We start from the raw sequence: 20,290 nt of genomic DNA, 5'->3' as shown, positions 1-20,290 counted from the left end.
TGCAGGCTGGGTTTAGACTTGAGGTATTTCAGAAGGAGAGCATAAAGCAAAACCGAGAGGGACGGAAATAGCGGTGTGAAGAGCTGGAAAGAGAATCAGAGAGAGAGAGAGAGAGAGAGAGAGAGAGAGAGAGAGAGAGAGAGAGAGAGAGAGAGAGAGAGAGAGAGAGAGAGAGAGAGAGAGAGAGAGAGAGAGAGAGAGAGAGAGAGAGAGAGAGAGAGAGAGAGAGAGAGAGAGAGAGAGAGAGAGAGAGAGAGAGAGAGAGAGAGAGAGAGAGAGAGAGAGAGAGAGAGAGAGAGAGAGAGAGAGAGAGAGAGAGAGAGAGAGAGAGAGAGAGAGAGAGAGAGAGAGAGAGAGAGAGAGAGAGAGAGAGAGAGAGAGAGAGAGAGAGAGAGAGAGAGAGAGAGAGAGAGAGAGAGAGATCCAGCTGGTCCTGGGGCTGAGTTCACAAACCTGTTCTACTAACACACTGAAGCATCAGGACCAGAACATCCAATCAATCAGAATAAAACAAATTACAACATAGTAAAAACAAAACGACATTGCTTTTTGGGAAACACAAGTACAAGCACAAAGCATAATGCAGTGCTATCTGGCCCTAAATGGACAGTACACCGTGGCTAACTATTTGACCATGGTTACTGATCAAAATCTTGACAAAGTACAGGCTCAGTGAGCACAGCCTTGCCATTGAGAAGGGTAGACACAGGAAAAACTGGCTCCCTGTAGAGGAAAGGCTGTGCAACCACTGCACAACAGCAGAACCTGAGACAGAGCTACATTTCCTGACAAAATGTCAAAAATATAAAACAATTAGAGACTGTAATTTCCCCAAATTTGAAACCCTTATTCAAGGTTTCAAAGACATCTCTGATGAGGATAGGCTACCCGTCCTGTTGGGGGAGGACGCAGAGAGCTGTGGGTTGGCAACGCACTACATTGCTGCCTGCCATAAGATGAGGGACAGTGTCTGACAGACCAACCAACCTACACATGTCCTCTATGCTTATTGTTATTGTTCAATTTATGGTTATTTTTACCCTTAGTTATTGTTGTTACTGTTGTACCGTTGTACCAATAATGCAAATTGAATTGAGAGAGAGAGAGAGAGAGAGAGAGAGAGAGAGAGAGAGAGAGAGAGAGAGAGAGAGAGAGAGCGGCAGAGAGAGATGCAGAGAGAGATGCAGAGAGCGAGAGAGAGAAAGTGACTCATACTATGTAGCATTGTCTGACATGGGAGACAAGCCCAGAGGCATTAGCTCGCCTTGCAGTACACTCATTACGGTTTCCCTAAAATACATCTGAGAAGGATATCAGTTTTCTGCAGTGCCACAGGTGCTACATAGAAAGTGGTTGCAGTGCTCAGTGGAGACGCCAACGCTGCCATTGGAGCAAACTCAGAAGACGCTTAGCATGAGGATAGAAATAGATGATAGACATTAGCCAAGCAGACACTATGGGATCCAATTACTGTGGGCTCACAAGTGGTCTATGAAACATCTACGAGTGGAGAGAGGACATGAGCAGGTCTGAACAAGAATCCCAAGAATCTATATTATATGACTCATAAGTCTAGCATAAATAGCAAACACATACTAACTCATACACAGACACACACACACACACACACACACACACACACACACACACACATGATGCCAACACAATGAGAGGTATACACAAACACACACATCTGCTGCATCCCGTCCCGTGTGTGTGTACGCAGTGTTGAGTCCTGGGGTCCCTGGCCCGTGTGTGTGTACGCAGTGTTGAGTCCTGGGGTCCCTGGCCCGTGTGTGACGGCAGCTGCTGACCGGTGTAAGCGCCGTAGGGCCGTGGTTCAGCTTTGTGGATTAGCACGCCGGCGTGAATACTGAGACGACATCACAGCCAATCACATATTCATGGGAAATTCAATTTCTTCTACCACCGCGCTGGGATGATTTGGCTCGACAAAGGGGTCTATCTCATCCAGAAAATTGTGTCTCAAATTGAAAAGCCAGACGAGGGAAGTGTTTAGAAAGGAGAGAGGGACTGAAACAGTCAATAGGAGTATTTCTAATTTAGTACAGTATGGCTGTTGTATTCCTCCCCATTGTGAGATCATTTTGACTGTCTATTCTAGTAGACGCTGATGACAGTCGAGTGTAGTGCAGCAATCACCTTGCAATATCCACTCTTCCTCTCCTCTTCCTCTCCTCTTCCTCTCCTCCTCCCCTTCCAGTAATGTCAAATAGATATACAAGCCTGTCATTGGCAGGCGCCACTCCTAAAACCGTCTGGGCGGCAGGTAGCCTAGTCGTTAAGAGCGTTGGGCCGGTAACAGAAAGGTTGTTGGTTTGAATCCCCAAGAAGACGAGGTGAAAAATCTGTCGATGTGCCCTTGAGCAACGCACTTAAACCTAATGGATCCTGTAAGTCGCTCTGGATAAGAGCATCTGCTACAGTGAGGGAAAAAAGTATTTGATCCCCTGCTGATTTTGTACGTTTGCCCACTGAGAAAGAAATTATCAGTCTATAATTTTAATGGTAGGTTTATTTGAACAGTGAGAGACAGAATAACAACAAAAATATCCAGAAAAATGCATGTCAAAAATGTTATTAATTGATTTGCATTTTAATGAGGGAAATAAGTATTTGACCCCTTCTCAATCAAAAAGATTTCTGGCTCCCAGGTGTCTTTCATACAGGTAACGAACGGAGACTAGGAGCACACTCTTTAAGGGAGTGCTCCTAATCTCAGTTTCTTACCTGTATAAAAGATACCTGTCCACAGAAGCAATCAATCAATCAGATTCCAAACTCTCCACCATGGCCAAGACCAAAGAGCTCTCCAAGGATGTCAGGGACAAGATTGTAGACCTACACAAGGCTGGAATGGGCTACAAGACCATCGCCAAGCAGCTTGGTGAGAAGGTGACAACAGTTTCTGTGATTATTCGCAAATGGAAGAAACACAAAAGAACTGTCAATCTCCCTCAGCCTGGGGCTCCATGCAAGATCTCACCTCGTGGAGTTGCAATGATCATGAGAACGGTGAGGAATCAGCCCAGAACTACACAGGAGGATCTTGTCAATGATCTCAAGGCAGCTGGGACCATAGTCATCAAGAAAACAATTGGTAACACACTATGCCGTGAAGGACTGAAATCCTGCAGCGCCCGCAAGGTCCCCCTGCTCAAGAAAGCACATATACATGCCCGTCTGAAGTTTGCCAATGAACATCTGAATGATTCAGAGGACAACTGGGTGAACGTGTTGTGGTCAGATGAGACCAAAATGGAGTTCTTTGGCATCAACCCAACTTGCCGTGTTTGGAGGAGGAGGAATGCTGCCTATGACCCCAAGAAACCATCCCCACCGTCAAACATGGAGGTGGAAACATTATGCTTTGGGGGTGTTTTTCTGCTAAAGGGACAGGACAACTTCACCGCATCAAAGGGACGATGGACGGGGCCATGTATCGTCAAATCTTGGGTGAAAACCTCCTTCCCTCAGCCAGGGTATTGAAAATGGGTCGTGGATGGGTATTCCAGCATGACAATGACCCAAAACACACGGCCAAGGCAACAAAGGAGTGGCTCAAGAAGAAGCACATTAAGGTCCTGGAGTGGCCTAGCCAGTCTCCAGACCTTAATCCCATAGAAAATCTGTGGAGGGAGCTGAAGGTTCGAGTTGCCAAACGTCAGCCTCGAAACCTTAATGACTTGAAGAAGATCTGCAAAGAGGAGTGGGACAAAATCCCTCCTGAGATGTGTGCAAACCTGGTGGCCAACTACAAGAAACGTCTGACCTCTGTGATTGCCAACAAGGGTTTTGCCACCAAGTACTAAGTCATGTTTTGCAGAGGGGTCAAATACTTATTTCCCTCATTAAAATGCAAATCAATTCATAACATTTTTGACATGCGTTTTTCTGGATTTTTTTGTTGATATTCTGTCTCTCACTGTTCAAATAAACCTACCATTAAAATTATAGACTGATCATTTCTTTGTCAGTGGGCAAACGTACAAAATCAGCAGGGGATCAAATACTTTTTTCCCTCACTGTAAATGCCCCCAAAAAAAGAGTAAGTAATTGTCCTGATGATAATGAATAAGGCCACGAGAGACCCATGTTGTGTAGATGCTGGAACACTAATTGGAGCCAATCAACATTTCACAAGATAATCTGATTTTATTTCCTCCCAGTGGTGCTGCCACTTTATATGGTGATGAAGGTTTCCAGAGGTTACCGGAAACAGAGCATTCTGGGAGTTCAGACGAGGGTCTTCCTGCTCCCCGAGGCGAAGCTCAGCCCCAACTATACTATAGTTTGGGTTTTGATGACAGCGGTAAAATGAGACCGGTGGGATATCCAAAGATATATATATATATATATATATATATATATATATATATATATATATATATCTTTGGTTATCCCACCGGTCTCTGCGTCCTCCCCCAACAGGACGGGTCGCCTATTCTCATCAGAGATGTCTTTGAAACATTGAATAAGGTCCCATATATATATATATATACACTGCTCAAAAAAATAAAGGGAACACTAAAATAACACATCCTAGATCTGAATGAATGAAATATTCTTATTAAATACTTTTTTCTTTACATAGTTGAATGTGCTGACAACAAAATCACACAAAAATGATCAATGGAAATCAAATTTATCAACCCATGGAGGTCTGGATATGGAGTCACACTCAAAATGAATGTGGAAAACCACACTACAGGCTGATTCAACTTTGATGTAATGTCCTTAAAACAAGTCAAAATGAGGCTCAGTCGTGTGTGTGGCCTCCACGTGCCTGTATGACCTCCCTACAACGCCTGGGCATGCTCCTGATGAGGTGGCGGATGGTCTCCTGAGGGATCTCCTCCCAGACCTGGACTAAAGCATCCGCCAACTCCTGGACAGTCTGTGGTGCAACGTGGCGTTGGTGGATGGAGCGAGACATGATGTCCCAGATGTGCTCAATTGGATTCAGGTCTGGGGAACGGGCGGGCCAGTCCATAGCATCAATGCCTTCCTCTTGCAGGAACTGCTGACACACTCCAGCCACATGAGGTCTAGCATTGTCTTGCATTAGGAGGAACCCAGGGCCAACCGCACCAGCATATGGTCTCACAAGGGGTCTGAGGATCTCATCTCGGTACCTAATGGCAGTCAGGCTACCTCTGGCGAGCACATGGAGGGCTGTGCGGCCACCCAAAGAAATGCCACCCCACACCATGACTGACCCACCGCCAAACCGGTCATGCTGGAGGATGTTGCAGGCAGCAGAACGTTCTCCACGGCGTCTCCAGACTCTGTCACGTCTGTCACATGTGCTCAGTGTGAACCTGCTTTCATCTGTGAAGAGCACAGGGCGCCAGTGGCGAATTTGCCAATCTTGGTGTTCTCTGGCAAATGCCAAACGTCCTGCACGGTGTTGGGCTGTAAGCACAACTCCCACCTGTGGACGTCGGGCCCTCATACCACCCTCATGGAGTCTGTTTCTGACCGTTTGAGCAAACACATGCACATTTGTGGCCTGCTGGAGGTCATTTTGCAGGGCTCTGGCAGTGCTCCTCCTGCTCCTCCTTGCACAAAGGCGGAGGTAGCGGTCCTGCTGCTGGGTTGTTGCCCTCCTACGGCCTCCTCCACGTCTCCTGATGTACTGGCCTGTCTCCTGGTAGCGCCTCCATGCTCTGGACACTACGCTGACAGACACAACAAACCTTCTTGCCACAGCTCGCATTGATGTGCCATCCTGGATGAGCTGCACTACCTGAGCCACTTGTGTGGGTTGTAGACTCCGTCTCATGCTACCACTAGAGTGAAAGCACCGCCAGCATTCAAAAGTGACCAAAACATCAGCCAGGAAGCATAGGAACTGAGAAGTGGTCTGTGGTCACCACCTGCAGAACTACTCCTTTATTGGGGGTGTCTTGCTAATTGCCTATAATTTCCACCTGTTGTCTATTCCATTTGCACAACAGCATGTGAAATTTATTGTCAATCAGTGTTGCTTCCTAAGTGGACAGTTTGATTTCACAGAAGTGTGATTGACTTGGAGTTACATTGTGTTGTTTAAGTGTTCCCTTTATTTTTTGAGCAGTGTATTTAAATAAGAGAGAGAGTGAGAGAGAGAGAGAGAGAGCAGAGATTTCCTTAGATTCCACAACACCCCCGGTGTGGCCAACACAGAACACCACAACACCCCCGGTGTGGCCAACACAGAACACCACAACACCCCCGGTGTGGCCAACACAGAACACCACAACACCCCCGGTGTGGCCAACACAGAACACCACGACACCCCCGGTGTGGCCAACACAGAACACCACGACACCCCGGGTGTGGCCAACACAGAACACCACGACACCCCCGGTGTGGCCAACACAGAACACCACGACACCCCCGGTGTGGCCAACACAGAACACCACGACACCCCCGGTGTGGCCAACACAGAACTCCACAACACCCCGGGTGTGGCCAACACAGAACACCACAACACCACCGGCAAAACACATCTACACAAAAAGTCACACCCCTGCATTCAAACACATATAAACATTTGATATCAAACCATAATTTAAAATTACACACTAACTTATTCAACAACACACTGCCTATATGGACCAGAGCAGCGAAGTGTGTGTGTGTGTGTGTGTGTGTGTGTGTGTGTGTGTGTGTGTGTGTGTGTGTGTGTGTGTGTGTGTGTGTGTGTGTGTGTGTGTGTGTGTGTGTGTGTGTGTGTGTGTGTGTGTGTGTGTGTGTGTGTGTGTGTGTGTGTGTGTGTGTGTGGCAGACGGAAGCTGAGGTTTATAAGGAAAAGGGGGAACGGTTTTACAGACCTGTAACACACCAGATGGAAGGTCCTCTTTCCATGGGCCACTGGAATGGGAAAAACACACGCTGACACACACACACTTACACACACACACTCTCTCTCTCTTTGTCTTCTTATAACTGTCACAGAGGGCCAGGGTGTTACTTTCCATGACCGGATGGATACAGTTTAAATGAATTAGTTATATTGTTGCATAATCTAGCCTCTATGTGTATGTACAATAGTGGTTGTACTCCGACGTATGACAGAGGCCTTGGACGTAACAGAAGCTTCCACCGGATCCATCACAAGCAGCTTTTGTTTCCTTGACACCATTGAACAAGTATGTGTCGGTTGTGTGTTGGTTGTGTGTCGGTTGTGTGTTGGTTGTGTGTTGGTTGTGTGTCGGTTGTGTGTTGGTTGTGTGTTGGTTGTGTGTCGGTTGTGTGTTGGTTGTGTGTCGGTTGTGTGTTGGTTGTGTGTCGGTTGTGTGTTGGTTGTGTGTTGGTTGTGTGTCGGTTGTGTGTTGGTTGTGTGTCGGTTGTGTGTTGGTTGTGTGTCGGTGTGACAACGTCGTGCGGTAAAGAGAAATGATCACGTGAAAAGAGGATTAAACAAAAGGAGACGCCGCAGGGCCTGCAGCTTGAATCCCCTCCTCCTGGTTCAACTCTACCGTTGTTCACCTCAGCCCCAGCACGCTGAGACAATCAGTTGGGTTTTCCCTTCACTGCTAACGCATGCCGGACACCGGATTTGCATACAAACAGCCTGTCCAAATACACACAGGAGAAGGCAGAGCGAGATGGACAGGGAGAGGAGTGTGTGGTGGAGGTAGGGGGTAGATTGTGTGTGTGTGTGTCCGTGTCCCTGTTTGTGTGTTTTTGCTTGACTCTCCCTGATGCTGACGGCTTTGGATTGAACCCAGAATGTGATTAGCTGAGTGATGCACTGCCTCTCTGTTTACCCCAGCGTTATTCTGAGGAGACACTCTTTTTCTCTCTCTTTTTCTCTCTCCTCTCTTTTTCTCTCTCCTCTCTTTTTCTCTCTCCTCTTTATCTCTATTCTCTTTTTCTCTCTCTTTTTCTCTCTCCTCTCTTTTTCTCTCTCTTTTTCTCTCCTCTTTTTCTCTCTCTTCTCTTTTTCTCTCTCTTCTCTTTTTCTCTCTCTTTTTCTCTCTCCTCTCTTTATCTCTATTCTTATTTTCTCTCTCTTTTTCTCTCTCCTCTCTTTATCTCTCTCTTCTCTTTTTCTCTCTCTTTTTCTCTCTCTTCTCTTTTTCTCTCTCTTTTTCTCTCTCCTCTCTTTCTCTCGCTCTCTTTTTCTCTCCTCTCTTTTTCTCTCCTCTCTTTCCCTCTCCTCTCCTTCTCTCTCCTCTCTCTCTCTTTCTCTCTCTCCTCTCTTTCTCTCTCTCTCTTTCTCCCTCTCTCCTATCTTTCTCTCTCTCTCCTCTTTCTCCTCTCTTTCTCTCTCTCTTTTTTTTCTCCCTTCTTCTTCATCTTCTTCTTCCTCCAGCCTCCCCCTCCTCCGGGACATGGGGCGTGCTAATTGATATCAAGGTGAGTCACAAACAGTTCACCATTTCCTGAGGAAGTTATTGCTGGCAAGTGTCCGTCAGTCAACTCATACAAATTCCCACCTGGGTGTGTGAGTGCTGGTTTGGCACGGCAGCAGGGCACGTAGATCACCACAAGTGAACTTGGGTGGCAGAACCGTGTTTCAACCATGTTTCTGTAGTTGAGTTACGTCTGGGCTCCTGTTCTTAGTTTGACTGCTGCCAACTGACACAGAACCCATCTAGGGCCAGGGCACAGAATATTTGGAAATCCCAGCCTGTTCCACCAATAGAGACAAGTCCAATGAAAAAGGAAGGAGACGATAGGCCTGACAGTAGACATGTTGTCAGTATAATAAACAAAGCAACAAGAAGATAGGTCTGAATCAAAGTTGGACCTGTCAACAATGACAAAGGATCTGGTCAAATGCAGGAGTGAAAAACAGTGTGAGAAACGATGCAGTAACTCCTGGTGAGACAGACAGGTGCAGTATAGTGTCTCACACCTGGTGCGACAGACAGGTATAGTATAAAGTGCCTGGCCAGAATCCAATCTCCAATCCGTGAGGATGTTAGTGAGGAGCAGATGAGAGGGAGGGATCCCTGCTGAGCCACTACGGGATCTATCTCACCGTGTCGCTACATATCCCCTCCCTCCTATTAGATTGATCTCTACTGTACCAGACCAGCAGCAGGGCATCAACACACACACGCACGCACGCACACACACACACACACATTAAACACACACACCAAATCCAGAGACCTTTCAATGGTTGAAAGAGTGTAGGTCTCTCGGTGTCAGTCTGAAGAACAGCAGGAGGTACCAGCCCATTGTGAATGCTATTCACGAACATCTCACATCCACTGGATGACCCCTACAGAATTCCAGCCTTGTTGTCAAGGCAACCCCAGGAACTTTTACTTTCCCCACACTCCGACACAACACTGAGGAAGAAGAAAAGGGACGCCACACAAAACAACTTCAATAGGAAAAAAAATTTAAAGTCCCCAGCTCCAGGAAGAAGCTAACCACATATAAAACGCAAGAAACTCACAGTAAAGAATGTCAATCAAAGAAGAAAGGGAGAATGGAGGAGGAGGAGGAAGTAAAAATAGAAGACGGAAAATGTAGCTGTCCATTGTGCCAAGGCCTGCCAGGTGGTTGTTTTCCCCGTTGCCGGGAGACCACCCCCCATCCCAAACACACACATTCCTATAATTGGTTATTTCATTCTGAATAGTTTCCAGCTCCCCAAGATGGGGATGTGTTAATGTGAGACAGCAAAATAAAGAGAGAGAAAAGAAAGAGGGAAAGGGAAAGGACGGGAGAGAGTGAGAGAGGAGAGTGAGAGAGGTGAGTGAGAGAGAGAGATAATGCCTCGAGTCAGAGGGAGAGGGACCAGGATGGAAGGGGGCTGCAGTGCAGGGGGCTTCAGGGCCTCTCTGACAAACGGACAAGGGCCAAGGTCAAGCGCATCATAAAGGACCCCACACACAATCTTACCCAAAGTTTTGAGCTGCTGCCCTCCGGAGGGATATAAGGTCCCACTGTTCAGTAGAATAGGAGCTGGGCAACTTTCATTCCATCAGTCATCGGGCTGCTAAACAGTGGGACATAGGACCGATGCAGGCCCAATGTAATGGGTGACCTGTGTACTAACTGTCCAGTTTTCCATATCGTATATATTGTGTTGTGTGTATTTGTATGGACAATAAAGTAGTGTATATTGTATCGGAACGACAGAAGGAAAGAACAAATGAAGAGAGAAGCCAGGAGAAAAGAGAAACCAGGAAAGAGGAGAATTTCACCACCTCCTCAGTAGCGACAGAATCTGGATAACAACCTCATCACCCCAGGATTCTTCCTTATCTCATCGTCCTGCTGCTGCCAGCCCCCTCAGAACGATCTGGAAGGAAAACATCTAAACACTGTGCTTTACCACCCAGGGAACTCCAGGCATCACTTACTGTACTCCCTAGTTAGCTCTCATCTCTAATGCTAGTGTAGCATCCTGCCTGACCTAGTCTGCCTGGTTCACCATGGGGTTGACAGGAAGGCCTCGCAGTGCTACAGTACAGAAGGCTTGTGTGTCATGTATAGATGGTCTGTGCCAAATAGTGCACCAAGCCAAATAGTGCACCAAGCCAAATAGTGCATCAAGCCAAAAATAGTGCACCAAGCCAAATAGTGCACCAAGCCAAATAGGGCACCTAGCCAAAAATAGTGCACCTAGCCAAATAGTGCACCTAGTCAAATAGTGCACCTAGTCAAATAGTGCACCTAGCCAAATAGTGCACCAAGCCAAATAGTGCACCAAGCCAAATAGTGCACCTAGTCAAATAGTGCACCTAGCCAAATAGTGCACCAAACCAAATAGTGCACCTAGTCAAATAGTGCACCTAGCCAAATAGTGCACCAAGCCAAATAGTGCACCTAGTCAAATAGTGCACCAAGCCAAATAGTGCACCAAGCCAAATAGTGCACCTAGTCAAATAGTGCACCAAGCCAAATAGGGCACCAAGCCAAATAGTGCACCTAGTCAAATAGTGCACCTAGCCAAATAGTGCACCAAGGCCAATAGCGTATCAATCCACAGTAGCAAAGATAGATGAGACAATAACTTTGCATGAGACTCTTAAGCTTTCTAAGGTGTATCATTCAGATCAACAGCAGTAAGTAGCTACTAGTTAATAGTAGCTACTAGTTAATACTCATTAGGTCTAGAGCTGAAGGACTGTATGTTATAATTCAAACAGCCTTGTCCTGCCCTGTCATAGTTACTATGAGACAATCAGTGAGAGAAACATTGGGAGAGAACTCATGGTTTGAAGACACACAAGCTCTAATGACCTCATCGAATGGAAAACACTCACGAAGGGAGGGAGGGACGGAGTGAGGGAGGGAGGAAGCCCTCTTGGCAGCAGACATCTTTGGTGGCAGAACCAGTCATTTTGAACTCCCTGGCAAAGACCTTGACTCCATGTCTCCTGGGCGAACCATGAGTAATGTTTACTGTACACACACCCGCGCATGCGCGCGGGTCGAGACCTTCAAGTTCCTTGGTGTCCACATCCTCAACAAACTATCACGGTCCAAACCCACCAAGACGGTCGTGAAGAGGGCACGACAATGCCTATTCCCCCTCAGGGGACTGAAAGGATTTGGCATGGGTCCCCAGATCCTCAAAGAGTTCTACAGCTGCGCCATTGGGAGCATCCTGACTGGTTGCATCACCGCCTGGTATGGCAACTGCTCAGCATCCAACCGCAAGGTGCTACAGAGGATAGTGCGTACGGCCCAGTACATCACTGGGGCCAAGCTTCCTGCCATCCAGGACCTCTATACCAGGCGGTGTCAGAAGAAGGCCCAAAAAACTGTCAAAGACTCCAGCCACACTAGTCATAGACTGTTCTCTCTGCTACCGCACGGCAAGAGTAACAGCTTCTACCCCAAAGCCATAAGACTGCTGAACAGTTAATCAAATGGCTACCCGGACTAGTTTCATTGATATGACCTCAATTACCTCGACTAACCCGTACCTCCGCACATTGACTCAGTACCGGTACCCCCTGTCTATAGCCTTGTCATTGTTATTCTTTTTGTTTCTTTTTTTATTTTACTTTATTTAGCAAATATTTTAATTATCTGCGTTGTTGGTTAAGGGCTTGTAAGTAAGCAGTTCACGGTAACGTCTACACCTGTTGTATTTGGTGCATGTGATTTAACACACTAGATCAACCCTAAACTTTCAGACCCAGCATTTGACATACAGTTTGGTTGTAGAAAAGGGCCTCTTAGCACCACTCAAAGAGCATGGCTAGAGAGAGATGAGGTAAATGATTCCGAGGACTCCAGTGTGAAAACAATTTCCAACTGAAGACTAGGGGAAGCAAATTAACTCTCTGTTTAGCATGTGAAGTGCAAACAAATGCCTTTTGCATTCAGTCAGTGCCTCAGAAATCAACCAGAAAGTGGTGGTAAGGGGGAGAAAAAACATGTTATGTATTCAAATAGCAAGGAAGCATATTATTACAAAACATGATGATGCTTTCCCACCCTGTCCTTTTAAATTCTCAATCTATAAATTCCAAATGGCTACAGGGTCGTGGACACAGACACGGGTAAACACCCTTCCAACAGATACCATTAGAAGAGGAAGAGGATGGTGCTGGGTGATGGTGATGGTGATGGTGATGGTGATGGTTGATGGTGATGGTGATGGTGATGGTTGATGGTGATGGTTGATGGGATGGTGATGGTGATGGTGATGGTTGATGGGATGGTGATGGTGATGGTGATGGTTGATGGGATGGTGATGGTGATGGTGATGGTTGATGGGATGGTGATGGTTGATGGTGATGGTTGATGGGATGGTTGATGGGATGGTGATGGTTGATGGGATGGTTGATGGGATGGTGATGGTTGATGGGATGGTTGATGGGATGGTGATGGTGATGGTGATGGTTGATGGGATGGTGATGGTTGATGGTGATGGTGATGGTTGATGGGATGGTTGATGGTGATGGTTGATGGTGATGGTTGATGTGATGGTGCTGGTTGATGGTGATGGTTGATGGTGATGGTTGATGGGATGGTGATGGTTGATGGGATGGTTGATGGTGATGGTGATGGTTGATGGGATGGTGATGGTGATGGTTGATGGGATGGTGATGGTGATGGTTGATGGGATGGTGATGGTGATGGTTGATGGTGATGATTGATGGTTGGTGGTGATGGGATGGTGATGGTGATGGTTGATGGGATGGTGATGGTGATGGTTGATGGTTGATGGTGTTGGTTGATGGTTGTTGGGAATGGTTGAGAGTGATGTTGATGGTTGATGGTGATGGTGATGATGGTGATGGTTGATGGTGATGGTGATGGTAATGGTGATGGTTGATGGTGATGGTGATGGTGATGGTTGATGGGATGGTAATGGTGATGGTTGATGGTGATGGTGATGGTTGATGGGATGGTGATGGTGATGGTTGATGGGATGGTGATGGTTGATGGTGATAGTGATGGTTGATGGGATGGTGATGGTTGATGGGATGGTAATGGTGATGGTTGATGGGATGGTGATGGTTGATGGGATGGTAATGGTGATGGTAATGGTAATGGTGATGGTTGATGGGATGGTGATGGTTGATGGGATGGTAATGGTGATGGTAATGGTAATGGTGATGGTTGATGGGATGGTGATGGTTGATGGGATGGTAATGGTGATGGTTGATGGGATGGTAATGGTGATGGTTGATGGGATGGTGATGGTGATGGTTGATGGGATAGTAATGGTGATGGGATGGTAATGGTGATGGGATGGTGATGGTAATGGTTGATGGTGATGGGATGGTAATGGTTGATGGTGATGGTGATAGTGATGGTTGATGGGATGGTGATAGTGATGGTTGATGGTTGATGGGATGGGGATGGTGATGGTTGATGGTGATGGTTGATGGTGAATGTTGATAGGATATTTGATGGTTGATAGGATGTTGATGGTGATGGTGATGGTTGATGGTGATGGTTGATAGGATGGTTGATGGTGATGGTTGATGGTGGATGGTGATGGTTGATGGTGGATGGTGATGGTTGATGGTGGATGGTGATGGTTGATGGTGATGGTGATGGTGATGGTTGATAGGATGGTTGATGGGATGGTTGATGGGATGGGGATGGTTGATGGGATGGTTGATGGGATGGTTGATAGGATGGTTGATGGGATGGTTGATGGGATGGTTGATGGGATGGTTGATGGGATGGTTGATGGGATGGTTGATGGGATGGTTGATGGGATGGTTGATGGGATGGTTGATGGGATGGTTGATGGGATGGTTGATGGCATGGTTGATGGAATGGTTGATGGGATGGTTGATGGGATGGTTGATGGGATGGTTGATGGTGATGGTTGATGGGATGGTTGATGGTGATGGTTGATGGTTGATGGGATGGTTGATAGGTTGGTTGATGGGATGGTTGATGGTGATGGTTGATGGTTGATGGGATGGTTGATAGGATGGTTGATGGTGATGGTTGATGGTGGATGGTGATGGTTGATGGTGGATGGTGATGGTTGATGGTGGATGGTGATGGTTGATGGTGATGGTGATGGTGATGGTTGATAGGATGGTTGATGGGATGGTTGATGGGATGGGGATGGTTGATGGGATGGTTGATGGGATGGTTGATAGGATGGTTGATGGGATGGTTGATGGGATGGTTGATGGGATGGTTGATGGGATGGTTGATGGGATGGTTGATAGGATGGTTGATGGGATGGTTGATGGGATGGTTGATGGGATGGTTGATGGCATGGTTGATGGAATGGTTGATGGGATGGTTGATGGGATGGTTGATGGGATGGTTGATGGTGATGGTTGATGGGATGGTTGATGGTGATGGTTGATGGTTGATGGGATGGTTGATAGGATGGTTGATGGGATGGTTGATAGGATGGTTGATGGGATGGTTGATGGGATGGTTGATGGGATGGTTGATGGGATGGTTGATGGTGATGGTTGATGGGATGGTTGATGGTGATGGTTGATGGGATGGTTGATGGGATGGGGATGGTTGATGGGATGGTTGATGGGATGGTTGATAGGATGGTTGATGGGATGGTTGATAGGATGGTTGATGGGATGGTTGATGGGATGGTTGATGGGATGGTTGATGGGATGGTTGATGGTGATGGTTGATGGGATGGTTGATGGTGATGGTTGATAGGATGGTTGATAGGATGGTTGATGGGATGGTTGATGGGATGGTTGATGGGATGGTTGATGGTGATGGTTGATGGGATGGTTGATGGTGATGGTTGATGGGATGGTTGATGGGATGGGGATGGTTGATGGGATGGTTGATGTGATGGTTGATGGGATGGTTGATGGTGATGGTTGATGGGATGGTTGATGGTGATGGTTGATGGTTGATGGGATGGTGATGGTGATGGTATGTTGATGGTTGATGGTTGATGGTGATTTTAATGGTGATGGTGCTGGTATGTTGATGGTGATGGTGATGGTAATGGTTGATGGTGATGGGAATGGTTGATGGTGTTGGGAATGGTTGAGAGTGATGTTGATGGTTGATGGTGATGTTGATGGTATGTTGATGGTTTAGTTGATGGTTTAGTTTATGGTTGATGAGATTGTTGATGTTGACAGTGGATGGTTGATGCTGGATGGTTTAGTTGATGGTAATGTGATGGTTGATGTTGGTGTTAATGACAGAGAGAGCACAAATTCTCAGCACCATGGAGCTAGTAAACAACTCCCAGAAGAAATGAGAGAGACCGAGAGAGAGAGAGAGAGAGAAAGACCGAGAGAGAGAGAGACCGAGAGAGAGAGACCGAGAGAGAGACCGAGAGAGAGAGAGAGAGAGAGAGAGAGACCGAGAGAGAGAGAGAGAGACCGAGAGAGAGAGAGAGACCGAGAGAGAGAGAGAGAGAGAGAGAGAGAGAGAGAGAGAGAGAGAGAGAGAGAGAGAGAGAGAGAGAGAGAGAGAGAGAGAGAGAGAGAGAGAGAGAGAGAGAGAGAGAGAGAGAGAGAGAGAGAGAGAGAGAGAGAGAGACCGAGAGAGAGAGAGAGAGAGAGACAGAGACAGAGAGAGAGAGAGAGGGAGAGAGAGAACAAAGAAGGCTCTTTCAACAGTGGAAGCTTTCTGCTCGGAATACTGTTAACAAGTTATGGGGCTTGGTGGCCGACCGTTCCCAGAATGTCTTCCGGGAACTGACAACAGGGGTCCTGGAATGAATTACCGTTCATGGGGACATTTAAGGGAATGTCTCTCAGGCCTTGGTCAGACCGCTTGGGGTCAAAACACGGCCACGCCCTCATCTGGTGACACCACATGTCAACTCGTTGAACAGTGTCTGAACACTGTCTTGTTAACATAGTGTGTGTGTGTGTGTGTGTGTGTGTGTGTGTGTGTGTGTGTGTGTGTGTGTGTGTGTGTGTGTGTGTGTGTGTGTGTGTGTGTGTGTGTGTGTGTGTGTGTGTGTGTGTGTGTGTAAATGTTTGTAGAAAATGTCTACATGTCATTATAATAATGTGCATAAATCTTCAGTACACTGGCAATGTGAATGGTTATTAGTACCATGTCTGGATGTCTAATAACAATATGAATGGTTATTAGTACCATGGTAAATCAAAATGAAATGTTTAACATGCGCCGAATACGTGTAGACTTTACAATGAAATGCTTACTTACAAGCCCTTAACCAACAATGCAGTTTTAAATAAGTATTTACAAAAATAAACTGAAGTTAAAAAAAAAAAGATATGTATATATATATACAGTATATATATATATATATATATATTTTTTTTTTTTTTTTTTTTTTTCACCTTTATTTAACCAGGTAGGCTAGTTGAGAACAAGTTCTATATATGATATATGATATATATATATATATCATCCAATATTGTATACCTTATCACTGCTGTCATTGTCTAACAAGTTGTAACGTCTACTCTATTTATATACATTTAGCATAATGGTAGTCTGATTTAATGCAGTTAAGAAAAAATACCTAAAAAATAAAAACAAAAGAAATAAAGTGACAAATATTTAAAGAGCAGTAGTAAAATAACAATAGCGAGGCTGCAATAATGGAGCTGTGAGTCGGGAAGCAGGTGCAACGTTTAATAAAACAACAAAACCAGGAACGAGACAATTCCATGTGGCTTCACGCCGGTACACAAGAATAATACCAACTGGTGACTGAACATAAGAGAGGGACATATAAAGGGGAGGAAATGATGAAGGTAATGAAGTCCAGGTGTGAATCATAATGATTAACAGGTGCGCGTAATGAGAGCCAGGTGTGCGTAATGATGAATCCCAGGACCGGTGGTTAGTATTCCAGCGACGTCGTAAGCCGGAGGGGAGGGGAGGAGCAGGAGAAGACATGACAGAGGCTATATACCGAGGTCTGCCTAACAATAAATGTGCAACATTAGGGGTTAAAGGTCAACTGCTTGTTTACACATGATTAAAAGTTAAAAGTCAAATGGTGTAATACCATTGCTTCTGACCAGATATACCACAGACATGATGCATCTTGGGTCCTTGGGATATATTTATTGACAATGACAATCGTCTATATCCTTTTCCTTTGTCTGGGCACAGCCACCTCTGAAGGCCCTGTAAACTGGGGGGGGGGGGGTATGGGGGGCAGAGATTCTTCCATTTTCATGCCTATCAATCTGTGATGGAATCCTAAGTGTCCGACCTAGTGAAATTAAATGGCAGCATTTGTCTTCTTTTATTAGGCTGTGCAATATAGGGGGAGACCTCAATACGTCGACCTTTCAAAGTAAGGCAATGCCAAGTTAATTGAGGATAACTCAAACATGGCGTCCCAGGCTGTCAGTGTTTGGCTGACTGACAGATGATTCACACTCGTCTCAGTATTGAATCAGTCTGTCTGTCAGAAGTTCTTCATGAATAGAAAATGGGCCCTTATAATACAAAAACATATATATTTTTTTATCGATTTCAATCCAATTCTATGCCAAGTCAAATTGTGATTTCAACATTATAGGTTGAGCATTGGCATAGTATTTGTTACTGTTTGTGGCTGCTATATAGACAGTATGTAACCTGGTAGAGCTAGTCCTCTAGTTGATGACATGTTAGATGGAGATGTTTCTCATATGAAAGAGGATGCAGGCAGGCCAGCAGCAGTGTGAAATGTTTCCTTCCAACTGTACGTTTTCTGTCGTGACAATAGATGCCTTAGTCTTCTGTCGTGACAATAGCATCATATTCAACTGATGTCCCTGACAGCTGACAATATTCTACCCAATCACAAAGCCCTCTCTCTATCTATTTTTTTCCTCTCTCTTGCTGTTTACATTGCGCTGCTAATTACAATTAATTACATGTCAATTAAACTAGGTCATAAACCTCGAATTATGTGCAATTAATTATTTGGACAAATGCCATAAATACACTTTAAACTGAAACATTCAAGGTGGATATTAATACATATTATTTAAACACTTTAGTATCATAAAATGACAATGTCAACACCAACCAAGTGGCACTGAGTGGGGCAGAAAAAACAGTTTGCCTCCACTGTGCGCACCTCTAAACAGACTTACATCATCATGACCAGCTAAACTAAAGGTAAGTGGGGTGGATGCACTTCTCCGCAACTAACCATGCCCTCTCTCATCAGTCCGGGCTTGACACACAATAATAAAAGTAGCTGTTGTAAACACAGACGATGGGCATAAATATTTTGTTAGATGCGCACTTGAAGACATGTCGATGCGCTGCAGAGTAGCCAAACAATAAAACGGGATTCAATGCCATGAGCAATGAATGCCATGAAGGAAAAATAATGTACGCATGTGTAGCTACTACCTGGACAATAACTTATGTCAACTGGGATGGGCTGTTATGGTGACTGGCGGGTTGTGTAGGCTACAAGCAGGGAACCCACTACATCACCACGGAGTGTAACCGGGACGGGACGGGTACTTACGCTGCTGTTCTCCCCCGTCCAGTGAACCATCGCCTGGTTGTGAGTGGCATCCCCTTTGAGCACGAACGAGCTGCTGAGCAGGGACACTTTCTCTTGGGATAGCGCTCTCTTGAAGCGCGGGGATTCCACGTCCATATCATTATCACCCAAGTCCTGTCCGAACATTCCGTCTCTCCTGTCTATGCCTATACCGCCACCGCTGTCAAGCATACGATGCGCGTCGTTCCGGTGTAAAACGCCGCTGTCACATCGCACGGGTCCCATCAGTGACATCCAAGCCGAGGCGATAAACACAGCCCGGCACAGGTGCGCTGAAAATGTTCCTTTCGGACGCAGAGGCACCATGGTTCGCGCCATTATAGCGCTCATATCCTGGATACTGACAGAGAGACTGCGATTCGAGTGGAAGATAGATAGCACTACTGTACGCGGAGAGAGAGGGAGGGAGGCTCGGAGGGATGGAGTGGAACTGGAGCGAAGCCATACAATGGAAACAACGTGGTCGTGTCTGTGTCAACTGGAAGACGCGCGTTGCACACAGCATGTGCGCCATCTGGTGACGCATACCCTACATTGCTGTTTCTGAAAGCCTTAATCGTTGAAGACATAACCCCTTCCCACGAACTGATTTTTGTATTTTTTAATTTCACCTTTATTTAACCAGGTAGGCTAGTTGAGAACAAGTTCTCATTTACAACTGCGATCTGGCCAAGACAAAGCAAAGCAGTGCGACAGAAACAACAACACAGAGTTACACATGGAATAAACAAGCGTACAGTCAATAACACAATAGAAAAAAATAAAGTCTATATACAGTGTGTGCAAATGGCGAGGAGGTAGGCAATAAATAGGCCATAATAGCGAAGTAATTACAATTAAGCAAATTAACACTGGAGTGATAGATGTGCAGATGATGATGTGCAAGGAGAGATACTGGTGCGCAAAAGAGCAGAAAAGTAATTTAAAACAATATGGGGTTAAGGTAGGTAGATTGGATGGGCTATTTACAGATGGACTATGTACAGCTGCAGCGATCAGTTAGCTGCTCAGATAGCTGATGTTTAAAGTTAGTGAGGGAAATAGAAGTCTCCAGCTTTAGCAATTTTTGCAATTCGTTCCAGTCATTGGCAGCAGAAAACTGGAAGGAAAGGTGGCCAAAGGAGGTGTTGGCTTTGGTGGATGACCAGTGAGATATACCTGCTGGAGCACATGGTGGGTGTTATCGTGACCAGTGAGTTGAGATAAGGCGGAGCTTTTACGCGGAGCTTTAGACTTATCGATGACCTGGAGCCAGTGGGTCTGGCGACGAATATGTAGCGAGGGCCAGCCGACTAGAGCATACATGTCGCAGTGGTGGGTGGTATATGGGGCTTTGGTGACAAAACGGATGGCCCTGTGATAGACCGCATCCAGTTTGCTGAGTAG

General features: G+C 46.0%; 1 protein-coding gene across 3 annotated transcripts in view; it reads right to left on the bottom strand.

Moving 5' to 3' along the window:
• LOC139534674 (VPS10 domain-containing receptor SorCS2-like) overlaps positions 1 to 19,333 on the bottom strand; it is a 451,135-nt gene extending 431,802 nt beyond the window's left edge. For all 3 annotated transcript variants that reach the window (XM_071333995.1, XM_071333996.1, XM_071333997.1), the window contains exon 1: positions 18,866 to 19,333. In XM_071333995.1, the coding sequence (XP_071190096.1) occupies positions 18,866 to 19,234 (369 nt within the window). In that variant the 5' untranslated portion in view covers positions 19,235 to 19,333. The remainder of the gene's footprint in view (positions 1 to 18,865) is intronic.
• Between the last annotated feature and the right edge of the window lie 957 nt (positions 19,334 to 20,290).

Source organism: Salvelinus alpinus, chromosome 11, assembly GCF_045679555.1.
Source record: "Salvelinus alpinus chromosome 11, SLU_Salpinus.1, whole genome shotgun sequence".
In the NCBI taxonomy this organism is placed as follows: Eukaryota; Metazoa; Chordata; class Actinopteri; order Salmoniformes; family Salmonidae; genus Salvelinus; species Salvelinus alpinus.
Note: the sequence above shows the minus strand (reverse complement) of the source record. Positions and strands in the feature narration are given on the sequence as shown.